Source organism: Sturnira hondurensis, unplaced genomic scaffold (genome assembly GCF_014824575.4).
Source record: "Sturnira hondurensis isolate 20B ecotype Veracruz unplaced genomic scaffold, ASM1482457v3 Scaffold0005309, whole genome shotgun sequence".
In the NCBI taxonomy this organism is placed as follows: Eukaryota; Metazoa; Chordata; class Mammalia; order Chiroptera; family Phyllostomidae; genus Sturnira; species Sturnira hondurensis.
This window is the reverse complement of record NW_028077940.1, coordinates 137,587-163,858: the sequence shown is the minus strand read 5'-3', so window position 1 is coordinate 163,858 and position 26,272 is coordinate 137,587. Positions and strand designations below refer to the sequence as shown.

Sequence of the window (26,272 nt, the reverse complement as noted above, 5' to 3'; positions counted from 1 at the left end):
AACAGTGAAAGGACAGCAAACTCACAGTTATTAACAACCACACCTAAAACAAAAGCAAACCAAGAGGACAGCTAGATCAGGAGTGGAACCATAGAAATGAAGAACACATGGAGGGTTAGCAACAGGGGAGTGGGAGGAGGAGAAGGGGGGAGAAGGTACAGAAAATAGCATAGATGTTAGGTAGAAAATAGATAGGGGGAGGGCAAGAATAGTGGGGGAAATATAAAGGACAGCAAACTCACAGTTATTAACAACCACACCTAAAACAAAAGCAAACCAAGAGGACAGCTAGATCAGGAGTGGAACCATAGAAATGAAGAACACATGGAGGGTTAGCAACAGGGGAGTGGGAGGAGGAGAAGGGGGGAGAAGGTACAGAAAATAGCATAGATGTTAGGTAGAAAATAGATAGGGGGAGGGCAAGAATAGTGGGGGAAATATAAAGGACAGCAAACTCACAGTTATTAACAACCACACCTAAAACAAAAGCAAACCAAGAGGACAGCTAGATCAGGAGTGGAACCATAGAAATGAAGAACACATGGAGGGTTAGCAACAGGGGAGTGGGAGGAGGAGAAGAGGGGAGAAGGTACAGAAAAAAGCATAGACAGTAGGTAGAAAATAGATGGGGGGAAGGCAAGAATAGTAGGGGAAATATAGAATCTAAAGAACTTGAGACACGTGGTCATAAACTAAAGGGGGGAATGGTGGAGGAGGGGGTGTGCAGGGTGGAGGGGAATGAAGGGGGGAAATAGAACAACTGTAATGATATAATCAATAAAATATATTTAAAAAATAGACAATTAATTTAGCCTTCATATGTTCCTCTAATCTGTGACTAAAATCAACCAGTTCTGTGAGCATCCTGATCACCAGTATTTTGAACTGTGCATCTGAGAGGTTCGCTATTTCTTTGTCACTTAGAGTTATTGACTCTGGGGCTTTGAGTTCTTCTTGAGCCATATTTTGGACTGTTCGTGCCTGTTAACGTATGAGGATCGGAGACCTAGGTGTTCACCAGGACAGGTCTAGCCAGGTCTCTGGGTTGTGACGCTCAATGTGGGGGTAGGGTCCAAGAGGGGCAATGGCAGTCCCTTCTGCTTCTTCCCGCCGCTGGGGCCCCGTGGTTTGGCTCACTGCTCACTGCTCACTCCTTTGCTGGTTTATCTGCGCGCGAATGTGTGACTGCAGTCAATCTGCCGCCTTGCACCCTCACTGGGTCCACCTTATGCTACCCCAGCTGCCTGGGTGCCTGGGGTCGGGGGATTCTTCCTGCCTGACCCTGCTCTGCCGCTGGCTCCACCCCTCTTACCGGTCTGGTTGAATAGTTTGTTGTTGTTGGACTTCCATATAGTTCAATTTTCTGTTCTTTGGCTGAGTCTTTGTTTACTAAACCTTTGTTGTATTCAAACTTGATTGTCGGAGAAGGCACAGTGTTTCCACCTATGCCTCCATCTTGGCGGAAGTCCTAGTAGTGCATATTTATATTTTCTTGTTGCACTATCACATCAATGGGAATTACTCGTCGGTGAATTTGCTTGCCCTCATACAGTGGTCATCCTGTTATCTCAGTGCCTGCATCACCTTGTACACAGTAGTACTCAGTGAGTGAGCACAATATGGAAATGCAAGAACACTGGTGGCATCATCTCTAAGAACTCGGCAGTCCCCCTGCCATCCCCCCAAAAAAGAATTCAGCAGATACCTTTGTTAGCCTATAGATGCACAATATTTTCCCCATTTCACTTGTCCCGGGATGTATCTTTTGGAGGTTAATTTAGAGTAATTTCTAGGTAATTGGTAGGTGATTTTAATTACTATCACATTCTCAAGTGCTTTAGGTACAGCTCTCTTAATCTCAGCCAGGGATGACAGTGAAGGATCTAAATGCAGAAGAGAACTGAATTAAAGGTGGGGGGAATGCAGAATCTTGATAGGATTCCCCAGGACATGGAATCATAATCCGAATGATGAACTAAGGACCCAACTGGCTAAAGCTGGACTGGATACCAGGAATTGGATTGAATGTCACAGTATGCTTTTTTTAAAAGATTTTATTTATTTATTTTCAGAGAGGAAGGGAGGCAGAGAGAGAGGGAGAGGCACATCCATGTGTGGTTGTCTTTCACATGTCCCCTACTGGGGACCTGGCCTACAACCCAGGCATGTGCCCTGACTGGGAATCAAACCGGCAGCCCTTTGGCTTGCAGGCCAGTGCTCGATCCACTGAGCCACACCAGCCAGGGCCACAGTATGTTTTAAAGAACACTGTCATAGTACTCTGGAGCCCCAGTTTGAAACCCAGCTCTACTTCTGACTAGCTGTATGACTACACAAGTCATTTATGCTGCATGGGTCTCATTTCCTCAGCTGTAAAATAAGGAAGTCTAGCTTGACTAAAATCCTGGCACTAGCAGTAAAAACCTAGATGTTCTACGTGAAAGTTAGCTTGATGAGGCTCATGTACTCTCCAAAGTGGGGACAGACCTTCCCAGCCTGGACTACACTGCTCCCTGGGTTGGAGCAGCCTTTTGTGACCAAGGAGCAGAGGTGTCCTAAAACCTACCTTTGACTCTGACCCTGGCTTGTGTGGATTGAGTGTCCGCCTGTGAGACAACAGGTCACTGGTTTGTTTCCCAGTCAGGGCACATGCCTGGGTTGCAGGCTAGGTCCTTATTTGGGGCTCATGCAAAAGGCAACTGATCAATGTTTCTCTCTCTCTCTCCGTCCCTTCCCCTCTCTCTAAAATAAAGTCTTGTAAAAAATAAAAAGTAGACAGCATTATTGAAGCTCCTCAAGTATCCCTCCCCAATCCTTTCTTCTCTGCAGAGATGACCATTATCATGAATTGAGGACTTAACTAATTACACATGATATAATTATATATTTTCACAGGAAGAACATGAAAAGATGAAAATATCTACTACACCAGAGACATTTTCACAGCTGAATACATAGATACAAACTGACTCTGACTCACCCTCTCCTACTCAGCCACCAAGAGTGTTGTCATACAAATGCCTCAGCACACTGCTCTCCATCTAAAATATTGATGAGTACTATCACATATCCACATGGAGTGACACACGTGGTCCTTTCCATCAAAACCATGAAACACACCCCTGGCTGGCATGGCTCAGTGGACTGAATGCTGGCCTATGAACCAAGGGATCACTGGTTCAATTCCCAGTCAGGGCACAGGCCTGGGTTGCAGGCCAGGTCCCCCATGGGTGGCACAGGGGAGGCAACCACACATTGCTGTTTCTCTCCCCCTCTTTTTCCTTCCCTTTTCCTCTCTCTAAGAATAAATAAAAATCTTTCAAAACAAAACAACAAAAAACTGTTGATACACAGACACAGTTGTGCTCATATGCAGAGAGTGTCAGTAGGTATACTGTAAATACCTCTGCACACGTAGGACACTGTACCTGCCAGTACACATACGTATTGCCCCAGTTGCCAGGGACCTGCAAACATTTTCACAAATTGAGATACTGAGAACAGATGTAATTTCTGGTCTCCTCACCCCAACCCTCACTTCTAGGCTGTGGTTCACACGTCCAACTTGTGATTTAGAGGAACTAAATTCTCGTCTGGATGTCATTCAGTTTTTCCTGCTACCCCAGAATCTGGACATGGCTCAGATGCTGCATCGGTTGCTGGGTCACATCAAGAATGTGCCTGTGAGCCCAGGGTTGGGGTGCAGGGAGATGAGGAAGGAAGTTGAGGGCCCATGTGGGATATTGGGCTCCAGAGGGGCATTAGGGTGGGTGAGGGAAAACAGTGGCTGTCCCCTTCCCTGATTGTCTTTGCCTGACTGTAGCTGATTCTGAAACGCATGAAGTTGTCCCACACCAAGGTCAGCGACTGGCAGGTTCTCTACAAGGTAGGACCAACCCTCTTGCATTCTAAAAGTTCAGGTTAAGCCCCTCAGCATGTGTTCTAGACCTTCTGTACTGTGGTTACCATGTCCAACTTTATCCTAACACCTTTTTAAAGCTCATATTGTAGAAATTGTCAAAAATAATAAACTCTCATGTATCCACCTTGCAGCTTCAATACTTTGACTCATGCCAATCTTTTTTAAAAAATATTTTATTTATTTATCTTTAGAGGGGAAGGGAAGGAGAGAAGGAGAGAAATATCAATGTATGGTTGCCTCTCATGCATCCCCTGATGGGAACTGGCCTGCAACCCAGGCATGTGTCCTGACTGGGAATCGAACCACAATCGTGTGGTTCGCAGGCCCATGCTCAACCCACTGAGCTACACCAGCCAGGGCTGACTCATGCTAATCTTATTCTATGTATATCATTTCCCCTTTTCCACTATCTAGATTATTTTTAAGCAATTCCTAGTCATCATATCATTTCATCCATAAATATTTCAGTATGATTTCTAAGAGAGTTATTCTTTTAAAATATTTTATTTATTTATTTTTAGAGAGATGGAAAGGGAGGGAGAAAGGGAGAGAAACATTGAAGTGCAAAAAAGATGAATCAATCAGTTGCCTCTCATGCACCCCCCACTGGAGATCTGGCATACAACTCAGGCATGTGCCCTGACTGGGAACTGGACTGGTGACCCTTTGGTTCACAGGCCAGCAATCAATCCACTGAGCCACACCAGCCAGGGCTAAAAGAAAGCTATGTTTAAAAAAGAATGACTACCATTACCTTACCTAAAAATTAACACAATTATTTAACATCATCAAATTTAAATTATTATATTAAATTATTTAACATCATCAAATTTAAATTTATAACCTCTTAAACATCATGATTAAAAAAATCCTCACCTGAGGATATGTTTATTGATTTTTTTAGAGCAAGAGAGAGAGAGAGAAACAGAAACATTGATCGATTGCCTCCTGTAAATGCCCCGACTGGGGATCAAATCCACAACCTAGGTATGTGCCCTGACCAGTGATTGAACCTCATTTTGGCATATGGGATGATGCTTCAACCAATGGAGCCATCTGGTCAGGGTGTTTTGTTTTGTTTTGTTTTTAGTTATTGATTTTAGAGAGAGAGACACTGATTTGTTGTTCCATTTATTTATGATTAGTTAATTCTTGTGTATGCCCTCACCAGGGATTGAACCCACAACGTTGGTGTGTCAGGACAATGTTCTAACCAACCAAGCCACCCAGCCAGGGCTCTTTAAGTCTCTTTTATGTGTTCCTTTTGCTCTCTGTCTTTGTGCTTCTCTCTCTCTCTTTTTTTTTAATACATATTTTTTAAAGATCTTATTTATTTTTGGAGAGAGGGGAAGGGAAGAGATAGGGAGAGAAACATCAATGTGTGGTTGCCTCTCGAGTGCCCCCTACTGGGGACCTGGCCTGCAACCCAGGCATATGCCCTGCCTGGGAATTGAACTGGCAACCTTTCACTTTGTGGCAGGATGCCCAACCAACTGAACCCTACTGGTCAGAGCACAAAATGGTTATTTTTTACTTCTTTTGTTTATTTGTTAGCCAGATTATTTCTGTAAAGAAAAATGCCTTCTCATCTGCTCTTTGATTACCCAGTGATACAGTTCACATCACAGAAAATTGCTTGATTTTTTTCTCCACCTTTGTTTACCAGCTATCATCTTAGTAAATTAGTTCTATAACATCCTCCCAGGTAGCCAATGAGGTTTTGTTGTTGTTTTAGTATCATTATGAACTCCTAGATTTACACATGCTTTTCAATCTTTTTCATCTTTTTTTTTTTTAAGATTTTATTTATTTATTTTTAGAGGGGAAAGGAAGGAGAGAGAAATATCAATGTATGGTTGCCTCTGGTGTGTCCCCTGCTGGGAACTGGCCTGCAACCCAGGCATGTGCCCTGACTGGGAATCGAACCACGACGGTGTGGTTCGCAGGCCCGCGCTCAATCCGCTGAGCTATACCAGCCAGGGCTCATCTTTTTTTAAAAAAAAAGTTTTTGTCTATTTATTTTTAGAGAGAGTGGGAGGAAGGGAGAAAGGGATAGAAACATCAGTGTGCAAGAGAAACATTGATTGGTTGCCTCTTGCAGGCCCCCACCCAGAGATCTGGCCTGCAACCCAGGCATGTGCTCTGACCAGGACTCAAACCATTGACCTTTTGGTCTAAAGGACAACACCCAGCCCATTGAAACACACCAGTCATGGCAGTCTTTTTAATCTTTATACATGTTCAAATTATTCCATCTTTTGCCAATGGGAGCCTGTTGAGGTCAGCTTTTGAGTCCTTTAAACACAACCCTGGTAGACTTTGGTAAGCTTCCCGCTGTCTGGCTTGACAAGATGTACCAGCTGTATAATTCACATCTCCTGGTTCCGACCTGGAAGCAGACATTTCTCCAAGGAAATGGTTCCTTTTAGTGAGAAATATTATTTCTGTACCACAGTCTGGATGCTAGAGGGTGTTCATCGTGTTTTGCTCATTGTTTCTAGGCCTTTTCTGTGTACAGATATATGAACTTTAAAAAAATAAAATAAGGCCCTGGCTGGCGTAGCTCAGTGGATTGAGCAAGGGCCTATGAACCACACGATTTCGGTTCGATTCCCAGTCAGGGCATATGCCTGGGTTGCAGGCCAGTTCCCAGCAGGGGACTCATGAGAGGCAACCACACATTGATACTTCTCTCCTTCCTTTCCCCTCTAAAGATAAATAAATAAAATCTTTTAAATAAATAAATAAATAAATAAATAAATAAATAATAAAATAAAATACATAATAAATTAGTACTAACACCACTATTTTAAATTTGGAACAACAGGGTTCTTACTGTGTATATCCTCTTCAATATTTTCTTCCATACTGGAAATTCTGGTTCTCATTTGCACTAGGAATGATAAAATTAGAATACCACTCATTTACTCTTCCCTGCATTACATCAACAACAATCTTATACCAATACCAGCACTACTACCAAGTATATGATTTTTGAAAACCCTTAAAATTTTCTGAGGGAAGAGGAGGGACAGCTCTTTTTGTCCCCACTAGGGATAGGCAAATGACTGTTTTACTGACTTAGAATAGTTTCCCTCCCTGTGTTTATGCCACTATGTGAATATACATTTATGTTCATTTGTTTCATTATATTTTTCATTTTAGGAATTTCTTTTTAAAATTTAATTTAATTATATGATTATATTAAAATATTTACGTTGTTTCAAAGTCAAATCTCCCAAACAAGGCATAGTCAACTAATTCTAGCTTCTATCTTGGTCCCTATAGATAACCTCTTCTTTTTCTTTTTTAAAAGAATTTGTTTGTTTGTTATTTTAGCAAGAGGTGAAGAGAGGGAGACTTCTCACATGCCCCCAAATGGGGTCCTGGCCCACAACCCAGGTATGTGTCCTGACCAGGAATCAAACCAGTGACCTTTTGGTTGGCAGTCTGGTGCTCAACCCACAGAGCCACACCAACCAGGGCCATAATCTTTTCTTTTTAAAAATTTGTCTTCCGCCCAGGCTGGGTAGCTCAGTTGGCTAGAGCATCATCCCTATACACCAAGGTTGTGAGTTTGATCCCCAGTCAGGGCACATACAAGAATCAACCAATAGCCCTGGATGGTGTAAGCTCAGTGGATTGAGCACGGACCTGTGAACCACATGATCGTGGTTCAATTCCCAGTCAGGGCACATGCCTGGGTTGCAGGCCAGTTCCCAGCAGGGGAGTCACGAGAGGCAACCATACATTGATATTTCTCTCCTTCTCTCCTTCCCTTCCCCTCTAAAGATAAATAAATAAAATCTTTAAAAAAATCAACCAATAAATGCATAAATAAGTGGAACAACAAATTGATGTCTCTCAGTGTGTGTCTCTCTCTCCAAAACCAGTTTTAAAAATTAAAAAATAAAAATTTGTCTTCCTCCCTAGGCTGTAAGCTCATACGGCTAGATACCATATCTTGGTTGTCTTTGTAACCTCAGTATTTAGTGCAGTACCTAGCACATTTCCTCCCTATTTCTTTTTTGCCTTTGACATTTTCTCTCCATCTTCGATACTGTGTTTTTCCTTGTTGATTTCTGTTCTCAGTCAATCCCTGTTCCCCAGCCTCAGCCAGGCCTGGCATGGGCCACCCTATTCTGTTCACTTCTCCTACAGACTGTGTACAGTGCCCTGGGCCTGAGGGATGCCTGTCGCTCCCTGCCTCAGTCCATCCCGCTCTTTCGGGACATTGCCCAAGAGTTCTCTGATGACTTGCACCACATCACCAGCCTCATTGGCAAAGTGGTGAGTGGAAGGAATAAGGCCAACCTCCTGGGGAACAGACACCAGAGATGTGGTGTGGAAAATGGGGAAACCTGGGGGACATTGAGGTCAGTTGAATGACTAAAGAATGGAATGATGAAAGAAGGTGGCAGAACATCAGGGTTTGCTTGGAGGGTCAGGGTTAAACCAGGGATTGCAGGGAGAATTGGGGCCCGTTAGAAGTGAGGAACATGACGGAGAGGTGGTGCTGGATGAAAAACAACTGGACTTCTTGCCTCCTCAGGTGGACTTTGAGGGCAGTTTGGCTGCAAATCACTTCACAGTCCTTCCCACCATAGACCCTGAAATTGACGAGAGTGAGTGTTAGATGCGGAGATGGGCCTGTGAGCCCTGAAACACATGCCTGCCCGGTGATGGGGTACCGTCCTTGGTAGACAGCCACTACAACTGGGGCTAATCATGGCAACCCGGGCATGAACCTTACTTTTGACATCCACATGTCTTCTACCCTTCTAGAAAAACGAAGGCTGGTGGGACTTCCAAGTTTCCTCACTGAGGTCGCTTGGAAAGAGCTTGAGAGTCTGGACTCCCGTATTCCTTCATGCAGTGTCATCTATATCCCTCTGGTGAGGGCAAGAGGCTGGGTGTAATCTCCAGGGGTCTTTAGGGAAGATACTAGGCTTATGAAGGACTCATTGGGAGATAAGAAAACTTCTGCGGAAGCCTGAAAAACATGAACACCTTGTGGTGGCTTTAGCTCCCTGAGGGAAGCATTGGGGATAAAAGGGACTCTTGCTTCTTCTAAGGAGAAAGTGCCCCATACGTCATGTTCTGTTTTATCTTCTCTTTACTCTCTCCAGATAGGCTTCCTTCTTTCTATTCCCCGCCTGCCTTCCATGGTGGAGGCCAGTGACTTTGAGATCGAGGGACTGGACTTCATGGTAAGACCTTCAACCTCTGTAGGGAATTGATAAAGAAAATGAATCAATATGACAGGGGGGCTTACTCCATCAGTACTGCCCAATATGGGCTCTCTCTTCTGTAGTTTTACTTTGATCTGTATTATCTCCAAGAAGAAGGAGAAGGAAGTCAGGTGGAGGCCTGGAGGTGGAGTTAGAAAGGTGGGAGAGGATGAGGACCAAGAGATGCAAAGCCCACAGCTTGAACTCTCTTATCCAGTTTCTCTCAGAGGAGAAGCTGCACTATCGCAGTGCTCGAACAAAGGAGCTGGATGCATTGCTGGGGGACCTGCACTGCGATATCCGGGGTGAGGACAGGTGAAAGGCCGGAGGGGAGTGGGCAGCTTGGAGATTCTAAGGGCTCCCTTTCTTCCTGCTCTCGCTCTTTTCACTCTGACTCTACATCTTCTCCTCTAAATGTCTCTAAGTGTCTCAGATTGTATCTGCAAGCCTGTTTCCAGGTCGCTCTGCTTGTCTCTTTGTCTTTTGTTCACGTTCCCCTGGAGCTGACTCCGTTTTTCCCTCACCTACCCTCAGATCGGGAGACCCTGCTGATGTACCAACTGCAGTGTCAGGTGCTGGCACGGGCAGCTGTCTTGACCCGGGTGTTGGACCTTGCCTCCCGCCTAGATGTCCTGCTGGCTCTCGCCAGTGCTGCCCGGGACTATGGCTACTCAAGGCCCCATTACTCCCCCCAGCTCCTTGGGGTACGAATCCAGAATGGCAGGTGAGAACAGAGGGGGTGAAGGCATAGACACGAGGGGAGTGTCTGGGGGCTTTATCCATCTGGCCCATGTGTGAAATAGCTCTCCACTCACTGCAGACATCCTCTGATGGAACTCTGTGCCCAAACCTTTGTGCCCAACTCTGCAGAATGCGGTGGGGACAAAGGGAGGGTCAAAGTCATCACTGGACCCAACTCCTCAGGGAAGAGCATATACCTCAAACAGGTAGGAGACTCCTACACACTGGGCCTCTGGCATCTTCTCCATCATCTCATCCCCCACCTGCCAGCGAACCCAGGTTCCTGCAGCTCTTTTGGGTTCCAACCCAAAAGACATGAAAACACCGTAATCCACACCATACTCCTCTGCCTCACATGTTCCATTCTCCACTTGAGGGAGAACCATGACCTAATAGATCTTTCCATGGCATCAGTTCCCTTCCCTTACCTCTGAATAGGTCCACACCATTCCCCACTGTGCCCCTGATGACCCCCTCTCCCTCTCTACTGATTCTAAAGTGAGTAGAAGGGCATGTGATCTTCTATTAAACTATGTCCATGCCTCTTTGATCTATTATTTACCTCTCAGTTTAGCCTCACCTTCACCTCCACCCGTCCCACCAGGCCTCAGGCTCTGTCTCTTTCTCTGCCCAGGTAGGCTTGATCACATTCATGGCCCTGGTGGGCAGCTTTGTACCAGCAGAGGAAGCTGAGATCGGGGCAGTAGACGCCATCTTCACCAGAANCAAACAGGTAGGAGACTCCTACACACTGGGCCTCTGGCATCTTCTCCATCATCTCATCCCCCACCTGCCAGCGAACCCAGGTTCCTGCAGCTCTTTTGGGTTCCAACCCAAAAGACATGAAAACACCATAATCCACACCATACTCCTCTGCCTCACATGTTCCATTCTCCACTTGAGGGAGAACCATGACCTAATAGATCTTTCCATGGCATCAGTTCCCTTCCCTTACCTCTGAATAGGTCATTCCCCACTGTGCCCCTGATGACCCCCTCTCCCTCTCTACTGATTCTAAAGTGAGTAGAAGGGCATGTGATCTTCTATTAAACTATGTCCATTCCTCTTTGATCTATTATTTACCTCTCAGTTTAGCCTCACCTTCACCTCCACCCGTCCCACCAGGCCTCAGGCTCTGTCTCTTTCTCTGCTCAGGTAGGCTTGATCACATTCATGGCCCTGGTGGGCAGCTTTGTACCAGCAGAGGAAGCTGAGATCGGGGCAGTAGATGCCATCTTCACCAGAATTCATAGCTGCGAATCCATCTCCCTGGGCCTTTCCACGTTCATGATCGACCTCAACCAGGTCAAATGGAGCAAAGAGAGGTGGGATTAAGGGAGGGGGTAATGGTGAAGGAACTTTACCCATGAAAAATGATCAGAACAGGAAAAGCATTCCCTCTGCCGCCTGCCCTCTGTACTAGAGAACCTCTTTTGAATGCTTGCTTTGTGTGAGGCACTGTAGGCAATGAAAGGGCAAACAAAACATGTGCCTCACCATTAAAGAGTTTGCAGTCCAGCAGGGTGGACACATAATACTAGCAGCTTTATTCACAGGCAGACTTTGGTCAGTGTGTTACAGGCTTCAAATGCTAACGAAACTCTCCTTTGTCTACCTGGTACCCAGCAGGTGGCAAAAGCAGTGAACAATGCCACGGCGCAGTCTCTTGTTCTTATTGATGAATTCGGAAAGGGAACCAACACGGTGAGGGGAGAAACTGATGAGGAACTGAAGAGGGGATAATGGAGGAGGATAAAGGAGCATGGGGTGGGGGGAGGGTGGGCCTCAGGGAAATGGGGATATGGGCAGAGAAGAAAGAGAAAAGTATAAGATGGGAAAGGCCAGAGCAGGTGGAAGAGGTGCACATGGAGCACCCATGGTTCTGCACCCTTACCCGTCCTCTGTACAGGTGGATGGGCTTGCACTTCTGGCTGCTGTGCTCCGACACTGGCTGTCACTTGGACCCATGTGTCCCCACATCTTTGTGGCCACCAACTTTCTGAGCCTCATTCAGCTACAGCTGCTACCACAGGGGCCCCTTGTGCAGTATCTGGTGAGGAAACTAATCTAGCCCCCAGTGGGCCCCTAAACCGACTGTTTCCCAGGGCTGGAGATTGGCTCCTCCATCAGAACAGGGGCTCCCCAAACACAAGGACCATCTCTCTTCCCTCTCTTCACTCCCCACAGGGATTGGCCATGGGTTTCAGGGCAAGAGGCTAAGCGATAATGATACACTGTCTCCTTTTGTTCTTTTTTAAGACCATGGAGACCTGTGAGGATGGGAATGACCTTGTCTTCTTTCATCGGGTTTGCGAAGGTGTTGCCAATGCCAGCCATGCCTCCCATACAGCTGCCCAGGCCAGGGTTCCTGACAGGCTCATTTCTCGTGGCAAGGAGGTGATGAAATCCTGATGTGAACCGTGTCTATCGGGGCTTGCTTCACTGCCCTGCTCCTCTCAGGGGCCTGGATTTCTGACACTTCCTCTTTTCTTACCCAACTCCCCCTGCCTCTTTCCCTTCCTTCTTGTGCCCAGGTCTCGGACTTGATTCGCAGTGGGAAGCCCATCAAGCCTATCAAGGAGTTGCTGAAGGAGAGGCAAATGGCAAAGTGAGTGTATGACCCAGGTTCCTTGTTCTCTCTGGCATCTTGTGCAGCTCTTCTCCCCTTGCAGGGACTCAGAAAGCCTCTTTGCCTTTCAATGATCCACTGTTTCTGAAATCCCAGAATTTTCAAGGTCTCAGTTTTCTGTGCCACAGCTTCTCCTCTCTGCTCAGGAGTCAATTATCTCATGTATCTCACTGTTCTCTTTCCCCTCAGTTGCCAGACATTAGTAGATAAGTTTCTGAAACTGGATTTGGAAGATCCCAACCTGGACCTGGAGATTTTCATGAGTCAGGAAGTGCTGCCTGCAGCCACCACCATCCTCTGAGAGCCCTCCTCTGCCCGCCCCCACTTCCCAAGCCCCTGTGGGCTGCCACGCCCTCTTCATTTCATTATCATTTTCAAACCCAAGAGTTCTCGGTTTCTCTGGAAATTTTGTTTCATACTAGGAATAAAGATTTTTTTTTTAGAGAAAGTTATTGTTTCCTTATTCCAGCCAAAACAAAGCAAGAGAATAGAAAAGAGATGAAACACCAAGCAGGAGTCTATAGAAGGATCTGACCTACCTCATTAAAAATATAGTGACACCCTGGCTGCTGTGGCTGAGTGGATTGAGCACTGATGTGCAAACTGAAAGGTGACTGGTTCCATCCTCAGCCAGGGTGCATGCCTGGGTTGTGGGCCAGGTCCACAGTTGGTGGTGTGCAAGAGGCTACAGATATATGCCTTATACATCAATGTTTCTCTCCCTCTCTTTCTCCCTCCCTTCCCCTCTCTCTATAAATAAATAAATAAAATCTTTTTTTAAAAAAGAGAATCAACCAATGAATGCATAAATAAGTGGAACAGCAGCTCTGGCTGATGTGGCTCAGTGGATTGACTGCCAGCCTGTGAATCAAGGAGTTGCCAATCTGATTCCCATTCTAGGGCATGTGCTTGGGTTGTGGGCCAGGTCCTTAGTAGGAGGCAAGAGGCAACCACACATTGATGTTTCCCTCTCTTCTCCCTTCCCCTAAAAGTAAATAAAATCTTTTTTTTTAAAGTGGGACAAATCAGTGTTTCTCTTTGTCTCTCTCTTAAATCAATAAATATTAATTTTAAAAGCACAGTGACAGTTCTGTAGGAAGACAGAGGGGGATTCTACCCCCGGAGACTTCATAGGAAACTAACTTCAACCCTGGCTGGTGCAGTTTAATGGACTGAGTGCCAGCCTGCAAACCAAAGCACTGCCTGTTCAATTCCCTGCCAGGTCACGTGCCTGGATTGCGGGCCAGGTCCCCAGTAGGAGGCAATCACACATTGATGTTTCTCTCCCTCACTCCTTCCCTTACTTACCCTCTCTCTAAAAATAAATAAAGAAAATCTTTTTTAAAAGACTTTCTTTATTTATCTTTAGAGGGGAAGGGAAGGAGAGAAATATCAATGCCTGTTGTGAGTCCCCTGCTGGGAACTGGCCTGCAACCCAGGCATGTGCCCTGACTGGGAATCAAACTGCGTTCGTGTGGTTCCCAGGCTCACGCTCAATCCACTGAGCTACACCAGCCAGGGCCATAAAGAAAATCTTTAAAAAAAAGAACCTAACTTCAAGAGACCCTACAAAAACAAGAGGGAAGACAGAGGGAACCAAGGAGATGGGAACATTTCAGGATCAGACCTCAGCCACAGCAGGAGGGCCTCTGAGAGGCTGAAAGACTAGTAGACCAGTGCTACTCAGCGAGGTGTGGAGGGGGAGGGGCCAGCCCTGGGCACCAGTGGGTGTGGCCCTGCCCTTCCAACCTCAGAGCCATGGGAAGCCAGGGTGCTGGTGGGTTGCTCCTGGTGCAGGCTTCCTACATAGTTCTGCTGCTACCACTGGGGACAAGCCACCAAGACTCAGAGACCCAGAACTTTTCCTCTGAGTATTAGTTCAAGAAGATCCAGGGGAAGCCCCTTTCCCTACATCTGCCCCCTACATTTCCACACAATTTTGAGGACTCGTAAGTCTTCCCTTGCCCAGTCTGGGCTCACATTCAGTGACCAGACAGTGAACCCAAGCAGGAGTTTCAAGAAAGGACAGGGTACATCCAAGACTGCTCTATCCAGCAAAGCTTTCATTTAGAATGGAAGGGCAGATATAGTGCTTCTCAGATAAGGTCAAATTCAAGGAGTTCATCATCACCAAGCCCTTATTATATGAAATGTTAAAGGGACTTATCTAAGAAAAAGAAGATAAAAAAATATGAACAGTGAAAAGACAGCAAACTCACAGTTACTAACAACCATACCTAAAACAAAAGCAAACCAAGAGGACAGCTAGATCAGAAACGGAACCATAGAGATGAAGAACATATGGAGGCTTAGCAACAGGGGAGTGGGAGGAGGAGAAGGGGGGAGAAGAGACAGAAAATAAGTAGCATAGATGGTAGGTAGAAAATAGATAGGGGGAGGGCAAGAATAGTAGGGGAAATATAGAATCTAATGAACTTGAGACATGTGGTCAGAAAAAAGGGGGGAATGGTGGGGGAGGGGGTGTGCAGGTTGGTGGAGAATGAAGGGAGGGAATAGAACAACAATTGTAATGGTATAATCAATAAAATATATTTAAAAAATAGACAGGGGAAGGCATGGGAATAGCATGGGAAATGTAAAAGCTAAAGAACTTGCAACACATGGACATGAACTAAAGGGGGGAATGTGGGTGAGAGAGGGTGTGCAGGGTGGAGGGGAATGAAGAGGGGAAAATGGGACAGCTGTAATAGCATAATCAATAAAACATATTTTTAAAAAATAAATAAAATAAAGAACTTGAGACACGTGGTCATAAACTAAAGGGGGGAATGGTGGGGGCGGGGTGTGCAGGGTGGAGGGGAATGAAGGGGGGAATAGAACAACTATAATGGTATAATCAATAAAATATATTTTTTAAAAAAAAGAAAGAAAGGAAGGGCAGGGTCCAGAGTCCTAATGTAGAGTGATGCAGCCTCTGCTTCTTACATTTTCTAGTTGCAGAGCATAGAGGCTCTGGAGAGGGAAGAGGATGCCCTGTGGCAGGGGTTGGAAGTGCTGAAGTACAGCCAGGCCTGGTTTGAGGACCGGCTGAGGGAGGCACAGCAACAGCAGCTGTGTGGGGGTCCTTGGTGAGGTATGGGGTTGCACTGAGGTGTGTGGGATGGGGAGCAGGGACATGTGGACAGCCTGACACCACCCTGAAAAGGAGTTAATTGGCAGGGATCATGAATTAGAAGCAATACTCTAATAACAGTAAATGTTATTACAGTGCCAGTAAATGTTAGGTTGGCTTTCATTGCTGGGATTGGAGACTAGTCTGCATTCCATTGAGATGGAAGTGTTTGGATCCCTCATGACATGGGAGAGTGGCCTGGGTTACTCCAATGGGTGAGGGATAGACAGGGCATATCCATGATGAAAGATGGTAATGTGCTACTTGAGGGGATGGAGGAACTGAACTGTTAAAAGAGATGGAGTGGGGAGTACTGGGTTTTCCCACCTGTCTTAGAGGGGTATTGGAATGAAAGGATCCAGATGAAAAAGAGGAATGATGATGGAAAATAGTGGCAGATGGACCTCAGGCTTTCACACTGTTAGCCTCCAACTCCTCCTGTAGGATTTTCTAACAGATTTACTTATTTAGTTAGTTTCTTTAAAAATTTTTTAAATTTATTTACTTTTAGAGAGAGGGGAAGGGAGGGAGAAAGAGAGGGAGAGAAACGTTAATGTGAGAGATATATTGATCCTTTGCCTCTCACGCACCCTCATCTGGCAACCTGGCCCACAACCCACGCATGTGCCCTGATTGGGAATTGAACCAATGACCCTTTGGTTTACAGGCCAGCACTCAATCCACTGAGCTACACCAGCCAGGGCAGATTTTCTAACAGATTTAGACTCAGAGCCTGCAGGTCCCCAGTTAGCCCAGATTTAAGAGGTGAACATCTGCCCTGGCTGGTGTAGCTCAGTGGATTGAGCATGAGCCTGGGAACCAAACAACCACTGTTCGATTCCCAGTCAGGACACATGCCTGGGTTGCAGGCCAGTTCCCAGCAGGGGACACACAGGAGGCAACCATACATTGATATTTTTCCCCCTCTCACCTTCCCTTCCCCTCTAAAGATAAATTACTAAAGAAATCTTAAAAAAAAAGAGGTGAACACCTGTTTGCAGAATCTGATTCAGGGGAAGGTGAATTTATTGTTTTGGGGGTGTCCAACCTGAGACCTGTGGGCCACATGCAGGCCAGGATGGCTATGAATGTGGCCTATCAGAAAATCATAAATTTATTTAACCCCCCCTTTTTTTTTTTGCTCATCAGTTTTCATTAGTGTTTGTGTGTGTAAGGTGTGGCCCAAGACAACTCTTCTTCCAGTGTGGCCCAGAGACACCAACAGTTTGGATACCCTGGTTTGGAGGTTGGGGTAGAGAGGAGACTGGAGATTAGCACTGGTTTGAATGAGAATATTGAATATCCCTCCCTGTTCTCCCAGAGTCCCTTGAACAGGCTTTTTCCTGCGTCACCCAGAATTGGAAGGGAGGCCAAGGAAGCAGACCTGATGGCAACAACAGGTAAACTGGAAGGGAGGAGGGGGAGGGCAGAGCACAGACGTCCGGACTGTTTCTATTCTCTTCTCCAGGAGCTGTCAACGCAGCAGAAAGAGGTCCTTCGGCCAGAAGGGGAGATGGCTCAACCAGGCTTCCCCAAGGGGTGCAGGGGCCCTACCGGTGTCTAAAGCCTCCTCTCATTCCCCTCACTGGTGACAGAAGAGGATGAGTCAGAACCTTCTTCTTCTGCCTCTTGACTCAACAGCTAAATGGCTCCAGGTTGTGGGTCAACTGAAGTCTCAACATCTTGGTGTGAAGTTTCTTCTCTGCTCCTGAAAATTTTCATTTCATCTTCTTGGGATCTTACGCCCTCACCCTCCTGTAGGATGTGCATACATTATCTTTCATTGAAATCACTCTGGGGAGAAGACGTGTTTATTGAAACTATCCTTCAACTTTATTTATTTTTTTAAAATATTTATTTATTTATTTTTAGAGGGGAAGGGAAGGAGAGAGGAAGAGAGACATCAATGTATGGTTGCTTCTCGTGCATCCCCTGCTGGGAACTGGCCCCTGCCGGGAATTGTCCTGCAACCCAGGCATGTGCCCTGACTGGGAATCGAACCTCGATCATCTGGTTCACAGGCCTGCGCTCAATCCACTGAGCTACACCAGCCAGGCTATCCTTCAACTTTAAATACAAAAATAGAATAAAAGTTCCTCCAGAATTTCAAATAAAAATTGTATAAGTAACTCTTTTTGGTACTCTTTTACCCTCCCCCCTACCTTTGTCTCTTCCCCATATATCTTCCCCTCTACCTGAGCTTGGAAGAGCAAGAACAAATAGTGGAATAAAGATGCTACAGAGAAATAGAAAGCAACTTCCTCAAACAATGAGTCTTTGGTTTGGTTCCCTAGGGTTAGGGAGAGTGCATTGTGGGAAAACCTATTACCCTCTATCTCAATCTTGTTAAGAGAAGGGACAAGTACATGAGAAGGAATACCTCCAGCCTAGGCACCCCCAGGTGGATTTATTCATTTCCTGAGAAATCCTATTGAGTGGATAGAGACAGCTATCTGAAGCCCAGGCACTGAACAGCTGACAGTCAAGGAGTGGAGCCCAGCGGGGAGGGGAGAGGAGAATTTGAGGGCCAATTGGAAGGGGCCAGAGGCAGGGCTTAAAAGTGTGTAAGCGATCCTCAGCCAGAAAGGGAAACAGAAAGAAGCATGAGGGTTCAGAAGCTTCACGTGGAGAGGTTGGAAGTGAGAGTGAAGCTGGAGTTGACAGATGCTCCAATATCAAGATCCTGAGGGCCAGAGAAGCTAGCGATGTGAAGGGCTGGTGGGCGGGTTTGGGGGGATCCTCAGCCAGAAAACCGGAAGGTCACCAGAGCTGCGGAGGAGGGCGGGTCTCAGGTCTCCCTTGCCCCAGCCACCTTCCCCAACCGCCTCACCTCCCAAAGGGCCAGGCCCACATTGCTGGGCTGGGGGGCAGCTGGGTGCAGGATGCCCCTCCTCCATCCTGGCCAGTCAGCTCCAGAGAAGGACTTGGGGGCAGCCAGAAGCATGGGCAGAAGGGAGGCTGTGAGGAGACCTTGCTCATGGGCTTCCCTGGCCTCCAAAGGCACTTGGCCCAGCTCAGCACCTTGGGGACCCATTAAAGGATGATGCGGGAGATGTCCGGCAGAGGATGACTGGGGTGACCTCTGGAGTGCAACCCTGTCACTTCTACCAGCTGCTGGGTCTGGAGACCTGGGGCAGGGGAAGGGCAGGGAGAACAGTGCTCTGCTTAAGATTCTGAGACAAAGAGAAAAGAATGGAATGAATGGCTTTCAGAATAGGGGTTCCTTTTGGGGAGTAGGGATGGGGAAAAGGGGTTACCTCTGGGGAGCGTTGATGGGAAGAGTCAGAAGGGAGTTCTGGGAGGCTGGAAGTCTTCTAAATCTTGAACGCAGTGATGGTTACATGGGTATATTGTAGGAAAGCTTAGTACATATTTATGTAAAATATCTACATTATAACTCAATAGAAAGTTGAATACATGTGGAATTTTATAAATATAAAATTAATGAACAAATTGGGGTTGGTGGGGAATAGATGCGCCTGCAACTGGCTGAGTCAGGGGGTAGAGGCCAGGGTGGGGGTCATTCTCCACCAGGATCCCAAAGTCCAGGAAGGTCTGAGTTGAGAGAGGTGAAGGCAGTCAAGAGACCTTCCCCAGATGAATACAACTGACACTGCTCTCTGAACTCGGCAATCCTCCCTCCCCTCCCCGTCTCAGGGATATCTCCATCCTTACCTTGCACTCTCACTTGGGGGGTGCCCTTGGCTGTGACCTGAATCTCCCAGGTCCTTGTCTATGGGATCATTCATGGTCACCATCCAGAACTGCCCAGGGCAGCAGGTGTGACCTAGAGAGCCCTGGACTCCCTGGGTGGGAGTGGGGAGCAAGAGATTGTCACATGAAACAATTTCTTCCCTTAGTACATTACTCCACAATTTCCATTCTCAGTTCTTCCCTCTGCCTTGAGGCACACACGTGGAAGAATCTGCATGGTTCCTGATTCAGAAGCTGCTGGCCTTCCCATGGATCCAGACTGCAACCCTCTGGAGCAGTCCATCCGCACTGAACACAGTGGCCTCCCAAGCACCACAGCAGGAGGTTCCAGGGGGCAAGGATGGGCAAGACCAGAAAATGGGAAGAAGACAGGGCATGGAATGAGGTGGAAACAAAGATAGGAGAAAGGTGGTGACAAAGAAACTGTCACACCTGGAAAAGGGATACCAGTAAGAGAGGGGCATAAGACCAGGGATGATATTATAGTGAATGACAAATTCGGAGGTGAGGGGTTAAGGATGAGTCAGTCACTTCTTGTCGCCCCCTTAAAAGGCAGCAGGATTTCCTGTGGTGGCCCTGAGGACAGAAAATTGGAGCCCAAGGTTGGGGGGAGGGGGCCAGTACTCACTGAAGAAGATGGGTAGGCATGGATCTCACAGATGAATGTTCTTTTCCTCCCTCTCATGGGAGGGACAACTGGCAACACAGCAGCGGGAGCCATTCCCTTCCTTCTTTGAGAAAGGAACGCAGTGTCACTCATCCCTTTAGTTCTGAGCTGAAAGCATGGTCCCTCTGTCCCCTACACTTACCAGGCCCGCCATGCTGTCCCCAGCAACAGCTGCCACATCTCGAATGTGCTGATCTTTGGTGAAGATCACCTCCCCTCCAGGGGCAGGGCTACCACGTCAGATGGCTCAAAAACACAGAGGGGACAAAACCTCACAACGAGCTCGGCCCTGACCCCGTAATGGGTCTTCAGTCACCAGGAATATTACCTGTGCCCAGGAGGGAGGCCAGTCCTTGAGGTGCCCAAGTGCCATCCACCATCACAAGTGAGGATCTCCTGTGCTCCAGCTTTCCACATAGCTTATCATGAGTGGTAAGGTCTCCATCTACCCTCTGGCTACACAGGGTCTTCCAGTGACGCAACCCCCCGCCTTCATTTAGTCATTGCCACTCCCTTGCCACTGTTACAATACAACATCCACAGGGTGGTTTATTGGCAACTAGATCTCCAGTTCTTCAAATGGTTTCTTGGAGGCAGGTTCAAATACAAATTCAGCATCACTAAGGGTAGGGCCTCCCACTTGCAGTATTGTGAAAAGGACCAGGAAATGTTAAGCTCGCTGTACCCTTCTCCTCGCCGTGCCAAGGCTTGTTTAACCACCATAGTGTGGTGGGACCCTTGTTAGGAGAGGGTTGTCACAGGGCCTCCTGCATTCCTGGGTGGCTAACACTAGGTCTCCCACAGGCTATGCTCACTCTGCAGTGTCGCTCCCGAGTCAGGGACTCCAGCCGGTTGGTGAGAAAGGTATCTGTGGGGGAGGCGTCAGTGAAGGCAAAGATGTCTGAGACTGGAGGTTTGTGCAGCGGGGCCAGCTCGCAGGGAGGGGAAGAACGGGTGTGAAAACAGCAGGAGCGGGAATGGGTAGGGCAGAGGAGGCAACGGGGCCCTTGAGTGAAGACAGTGGGACCAGGCTCTGGAGGTGGAAAGGGGTGGGACCCCAGGAAGGCTCTAGCTTCCCCCAGTGGTAGTGCCTGGAAAGGAGGGTGGAGAAGAAGGGAAGCCGGGAGGGCACATCTCAGGCTCATCTCTACCCCTCAAAGCTTGGATCTCACTGAGTTTTGCCAGAACCTGTCAGGGTCACTAGTTGTAAAGACAGGGCCAAACGCTGGGGAGAAGGAAAGGAGGTTGAGATGCATGAGGAGAGGGCTCCCCTCATTCTTCCCCAGGCAAGAGGCTTGCTGTACTCTTGGGCTGGACAAGTACTGAAATAACAATATTCCCTTATATTTATATAGGCAGGGCAGAGGCTAGGTACTTCCAGTGGGAAGGTGGACCTCATGTCCTTAACAAAACTGCAGCACTCGCTGGGTCCTTTTGGGAATGCGTGTAAGTATAAAAAAACAACTGGGGCCTCAGTTTCCTTCTTAGAAAAGACAGAAAAATAATAGTACTTACCTCAGAGGGGAATTGGGAGGACTAAAAGAGTCGGCTTTGTAAATCTTAGAAGAGTGCCTTGACACATAAGTGACTGAATTTTTTAAAAGATTTTTATGTGCCCTGGCTGGTGTAGCTCAGTGGATTGAGCACGGGCCTGCGAACCACACAATCGCAGTTCGATTCCCAGTCAGGGCACATGCCTGGGTTGCAGGCCAGTTCCCGGTTCCCGGCAGGGGACGCATGAGAGGCAACCATGCATTGATATTTTTCTCTCTCCTTCCCTTCCCCTCTAAGATAAATAAATAAAATCTTACCAAAAAAAAACTTAAAAAAAGATTTTTATGTATCTTTATTTTTAGAGAGCGGGGAAGGGAGGGAGAAAGAGAGGGAGAGAATCAATGTGTGGCTGTCTCCCACGTGGCCCCCACTGGGGACCTGGCCTGCAACCCAGGCATGTCCTCTGACTCAGAATNAACCATGCATTGATATTTTTCTCTCTCCTTCCCTTCCCCTCTAAGATAAATAAATAAAATCTTACCAAAAAAAAACTTAAAAAAAGATTTTTATGTATCTTTATTTTTAGAGAGCGGGGAAGGGAGGGAGAAAGAGAGGGAGAGAATCAATGTGTGGCTGTCTCCCACGTGGCCCCCACTGGGGACCTGGCCTGCAACCCAGGCATGTGCTCTGACTGAGAATTGAACCTGCGACTCTTTGGTTCCCAAGCCCGTGCTCAATCCACTGAGCTATCCAAGCCAGGGGGCATAAGTGGCTGAATTCATTATTCACTTACTCATACCTTCATTAAATATATGATAAACCCTTATTCTATGCCAGCTACTAGGAGATTTATGCAGACATGTTGGACTCAAACCCGGCCCTGAGAGAATTCTCAGTCCTATAGGTATTTTGTATGATGCTCATTTCAACCCTGGGAGATAGACAGGATAAAGCTCGGAGTGACCCAACTGAGGCAAAGAGAAGTTATATGGTCGACCTAAGGACACATAGTAAGACTGGTTGACCCAGGCTAGATCGGCTGACTTCCGACTAGTCAGGACAAGGAATACCATGTAAGTATCTGTCTCAGACACTTTGCAGAGGCCTGGACCCACCAAACCCCTATTTTCACCCCATCTTCTGTCTGTGAGAAGTAGAGAGAACTGAAAATGACTTATTAGCACTAAAGCCAAAGAAAGCAGAGGCCACCCACCTAAGCATGGGTCATGATGAAATTCAGATGTGAACTGGTGCCTTTTCAGAAGCAGTGGAAGAAGTGCCCAGTTGCTTCCTGTATACACACAGGTACCTGGGAAAGGCTCACTCAGGCCCACTGCCCATCAGTGGCATTAATCCTTTGCCTTGGATTTGCCTTCCCTCCACTGTCCCAGCCAGACCACAGCTACCTGGGTCATGGAAAGGCACCAGGACATAGTGGACAGGACCTGTGGTGCTGCCCTATTGATGCTCCACAATGTGGTGAGCCTGGATTTGGGCAGTGTTGATCTCCTTGCCCATACTGCCCGTGGTGTCCAGGACAAAACCGAAACTGGAGGCTGGGGTGATGTCCAACAAGCCTGGGGAGAGCCACAGTGAAGGTTCTGCACATTTGTCCCCAGGCCCTGGTTTCTCAGCTCCCTGAGGCGTACCTAGGGAGCCCATATCCAGGAAGCCACTCACCTGGAGAAGTCTTGTGTCCCAGGCATCTTCACTTGAGGCCTGATGGAGGCCAGAAGGGCTAGTTTTGCAGTCTCGAGGTAGAGCTTGTGGGAGGGGGAGGAGCCCAAGGCTGTGCTGTCCTTACTGATGCCTCTCTGTGGCAGCTGGGAACTGCTCTGGTCAAGGTGGCCCCAATGGCTACATTTTCCTGGACTGGGAAAGGGATCTAGAGGGTAGAAGCAAAAAACTCACTGCCTCCTAAGAAAATGGGGCCCTTCCTGACCTGGCCTGACTCTCTGCTCTGCAAAGGATCAGCAGGAAGTGATGACATTCTGTGGAGGACCCGTCTGGAGGGGTCAGTCACACAGCACTGATGGACCCCGTGAGCCCTCTAGTGAGTCCCCAGAAGCTGCCCTTGGGCAGTGAAGAAGGCTTAATAAGTGAGAAGCTGCTCTCCATCCCTCCCCCAACAAATCACAGTCACCTCAGTGGGCCTGTACCCATCCACCCAGTTCCCGATGTTCTCTCCTTCTTATAGGAAGTGGAGCAAGGACCTAGAGGACTGAGATCCCTGGGGACTGGGTCAGGGGAAAGGAGGTGACTTTCTCCCCTTCCTTCTGAGGGCTTTCCTGTCTGCTACCTGAAGACTCGGGGATGAGTCTCAAAGTAGCCAGAAGGGAGTGTAAAATCCAGCAAATTCCTGGGGCAGCTGAGCCCCTCACAATCAGAGCAGATAAGATCTCCCACTGTGAAGAAAGAGCAAACATCTAGAACCCAAGACTCTGCTGCCCCAGCCCTTATCCCTATCCACCCAAACTTCTTCAGCTCTTCTTCCCAGCTAGAATAGGGTGAAAACCCATAGGGAGCTTTTGTAGGTACACTCCCAGGCTTCCTGGAGTTCAGCGGCTGGTGGTAAGACTGAATATTTGAGAGCAGGACTGTGCTAGAAAAGCTAACAGTGTGGGAGCCAGCCCTACAGGGATGTGCCCTCTGTGAGCTGTGATCAGGGAGTGCACTTATCATGGACTAGAGGCAGCTTGTGGTTACTGTTTGGTGCAGAGGTTGAGGGAACTGTGAGAGAAAGCTCCATGGGATCCAGTGGTGGGGAGGAAGCCATGTGAAAGACAGAGAACTCCATGAGGTCTGCAGACCTGGTCCTAGTCCTTTCCTGTGTGACCTTAGGGAAGCCACCTAACTGACCTGGCCTTTGGTTAAACTGGGCAGCCTCACAGGTCATTCCAGAGATGAAGTGATGTTACAGCCAGTGTGGCCTTGGGATGTGCCATGGTGGCTGGGTGGATTGAAAAGAGGTAGCTCTGAGGGCTCCTCCCTAGCCACTGGGATCATGGCCTCACGGCTGCACCTAGTCTCAGGCTCACCAGCTGTTGCTGTCACCAAGGAGGTAAGCGTGTGGCTGCTGCTGCCCTAGTTCCACCCAGATGCTGTGACTGTAGAAATCCTGGTTCCAGGAAAAGCAGAGAAAGAGAACATGGCACTTGTCTGTTCTCATGGCCTCCAGCCCTAACTCTCCACTCCTTCATTATCCACCTGAAAACCTTCCCCCCTCCCCTACTACTCCTGTCAGACACCCCAAGGCCCCTGCACTACTCTTCTGGCCCCACCCAGCCCTGTTGCCCAGACCAGAGCTTTTCTGGGGGGGTGGGTCTCCCCTCATTTCCTTCCATCTCACTCAGAGCCCAACCAAAGGTTGTTCAGTGGCCACCTAGGCCCACTTCTGACCTCAGTGCCTGCCTGTTGCCCTCAGTGCTCTCCAGTGCAGTGGCTTCCAGCTGTTCCCATAGGAAGAGCTGCCACTGAGGAGGTGGGGACTATGGAGTAGCTTTGGGGGCTTAGCAAGCAGTGCTCCAGTCCCTTCTAGAGGTAAGGTCAAGAAGGCACCAACTGGGCCCTGGCTGGTGTAGCTCAGTGGATTGAGTGTGAGCCTGCGAACCACACGATCATGGTTCGATTCCCAGTCAGGGCACATGCCTGGGTTGCGGGCCAGTTCCCAGCAGGGGACTCACGAGAAGCAATCATACATTGATGTTTCTCTCCTTCTCTCCTTCCCTTCCCCTCTAAGGATAAATAAATAAAATCTTAAAAAAAAAAAGGCACCAACTGGGAGACAAAGCAGTGAAGACCTCTCTGACCATTACCCCATCTCTCATCTCTTTTCTTACCTGCAAGGCATGGAGAGCTGCCCCAAGGCGCTGGCAGGCTGGGTGTGGCCAAGAGCTGTAGCCACCACCAGGGTCTCCTGCAGAGCCCAACCAGGCGTGTGCCCCTGGCCCAACTGCTCAGCATAAAAGTGCAGGTCAGGGTCATTCCTGAAAGTTGGCAGGAAGTCCTGGCATGACACACGAGACACATCCTGCACTGGCATGAGACACCTCACCTGAGGCTGCTTGGAACTGCCAGGAAGAGGACCCAGATCCAAAGTAGGAGGCGTCTCATGGTGGGAAGGGTGTGGCCCTGGAAGAGGGGGAGGGAATAGGGTCTCCAGGGAAGCCTCTTGGATTGGGCAATTGCCAATGGTTCCTCCGCAACTGGCACTCGTCTGGGTGTGAAAGGAATGGTGAAGGGGATTCACCTTAGGGGTAATGCTGGACCTTTCTAAGAGGGAGGGACTCCTGATTTCAGGACCAGGGTTCCTGGGTGTTGCTGCTGCAGGGGTAGACGCAAGGGTGAGGGGAAGAAGGTCCCGTCCTTTGGCAAGCAAGACCCTCAAGTAGTGGTCCTAGGACCCCCAAGGGGTTCAGCTGGGATGTGACCGGACCCAGGGATACTCACGAGGAAGTCCAGAGGACAAAGTGGGGGCCAGCCTGGGGACAGCTGCTCCAGGAAGAGCTGCAGAGTCCTGAGTGATGGGGCCAGGGGTAGCCAAGAGGCTCCCGATGTTGGGAAAGAAGGCAGATGATGTGGGGTCAGCAACTGCAGCAGCAGTCGCACTGAAGGGACCAGGTGAGATGCATAACGGAACATTGAAACGAGGGACAGAAGGTTCTCAAGGGAGGAGGGAGCAGCAACTCCAAGGCAGGCCCAGCGCTGTGTCCACGGGCACCTGCCTGAGCCCCTTCTACTT

At 48.1% G+C, this 26,272-nt stretch overlaps 3 protein-coding genes across 3 annotated transcripts in view; 2 read left to right on the top strand and 1 right to left on the bottom strand.

Annotated features, from left to right (window-relative positions):
* MSH5 (mutS homolog 5) overlaps window positions 1-13,262 on the top strand; it is a 22,089-nt gene extending 8,827 nt beyond the window's left edge. The window contains exons 10-24 of the mRNA XM_037046741.1: window positions 3,545-3,683; window positions 3,824-3,886; window positions 8,084-8,212; window positions 8,475-8,547; window positions 8,708-8,817; window positions 9,052-9,132; window positions 9,371-9,458; window positions 9,688-9,877; window positions 9,974-10,100; window positions 11,050-11,199; window positions 11,524-11,598; window positions 11,804-11,947; window positions 12,154-12,291; window positions 12,429-12,502; window positions 12,713-13,262. Of these exons, the coding sequence (XP_036902636.1) occupies window positions 3,545-3,683; window positions 3,824-3,886; window positions 8,084-8,212; window positions 8,475-8,547; window positions 8,708-8,817; window positions 9,052-9,132; window positions 9,371-9,458; window positions 9,688-9,877; window positions 9,974-10,100; window positions 11,050-11,199; window positions 11,524-11,598; window positions 11,804-11,947; window positions 12,154-12,291; window positions 12,429-12,502; window positions 12,713-12,824 (1,693 nt within the window). The 3' untranslated portion in view covers window positions 12,825-13,262. The remainder of the gene's footprint in view (window positions 1-3,544; window positions 3,684-3,823; window positions 3,887-8,083; window positions 8,213-8,474; window positions 8,548-8,707; window positions 8,818-9,051; window positions 9,133-9,370; window positions 9,459-9,687; window positions 9,878-9,973; window positions 10,101-11,049; window positions 11,200-11,523; window positions 11,599-11,803; window positions 11,948-12,153; window positions 12,292-12,428; window positions 12,503-12,712) is intronic.
* A 1,019-nt stretch (window positions 13,263-14,281) lies between these two features.
* Window positions 14,282-17,220, top strand: SAPCD1 (suppressor APC domain containing 1). The gene is given in 5 exon segments (XM_037046886.1): window positions 14,282-14,387; window positions 15,471-15,624; window positions 16,358-16,421; window positions 16,640-16,675; window positions 17,125-17,220. Coding segments are annotated over 5 exon segments (456 nt in total).
* An 863-nt stretch (window positions 17,221-18,083) lies between these two features.
* VWA7 (von Willebrand factor A domain containing 7) lies at window positions 18,084-26,172 on the bottom strand. Its single transcript, XM_037046885.1, is given in 22 exon segments — window positions 18,084-18,396; window positions 18,399-18,425; window positions 18,487-18,680; window positions 18,683-18,784; window positions 19,136-19,216; window positions 19,332-19,390; window positions 19,392-19,458; window positions 19,570-19,668; window positions 19,671-19,709; window positions 20,176-20,365; window positions 20,853-20,977; window positions 21,159-21,215; window positions 21,218-21,262; window positions 22,938-23,106; window positions 23,211-23,403; window positions 23,831-24,216; window positions 24,391-24,415; window positions 24,570-24,649; window positions 25,371-25,411; window positions 25,414-25,561; window positions 25,563-25,639; window positions 25,977-26,172. Coding segments are annotated over 22 exon segments (2,520 nt in total). The 3' UTR covers window positions 18,084-18,276.
* Between the last annotated feature and the right edge of the window lie 100 nt (window positions 26,173-26,272).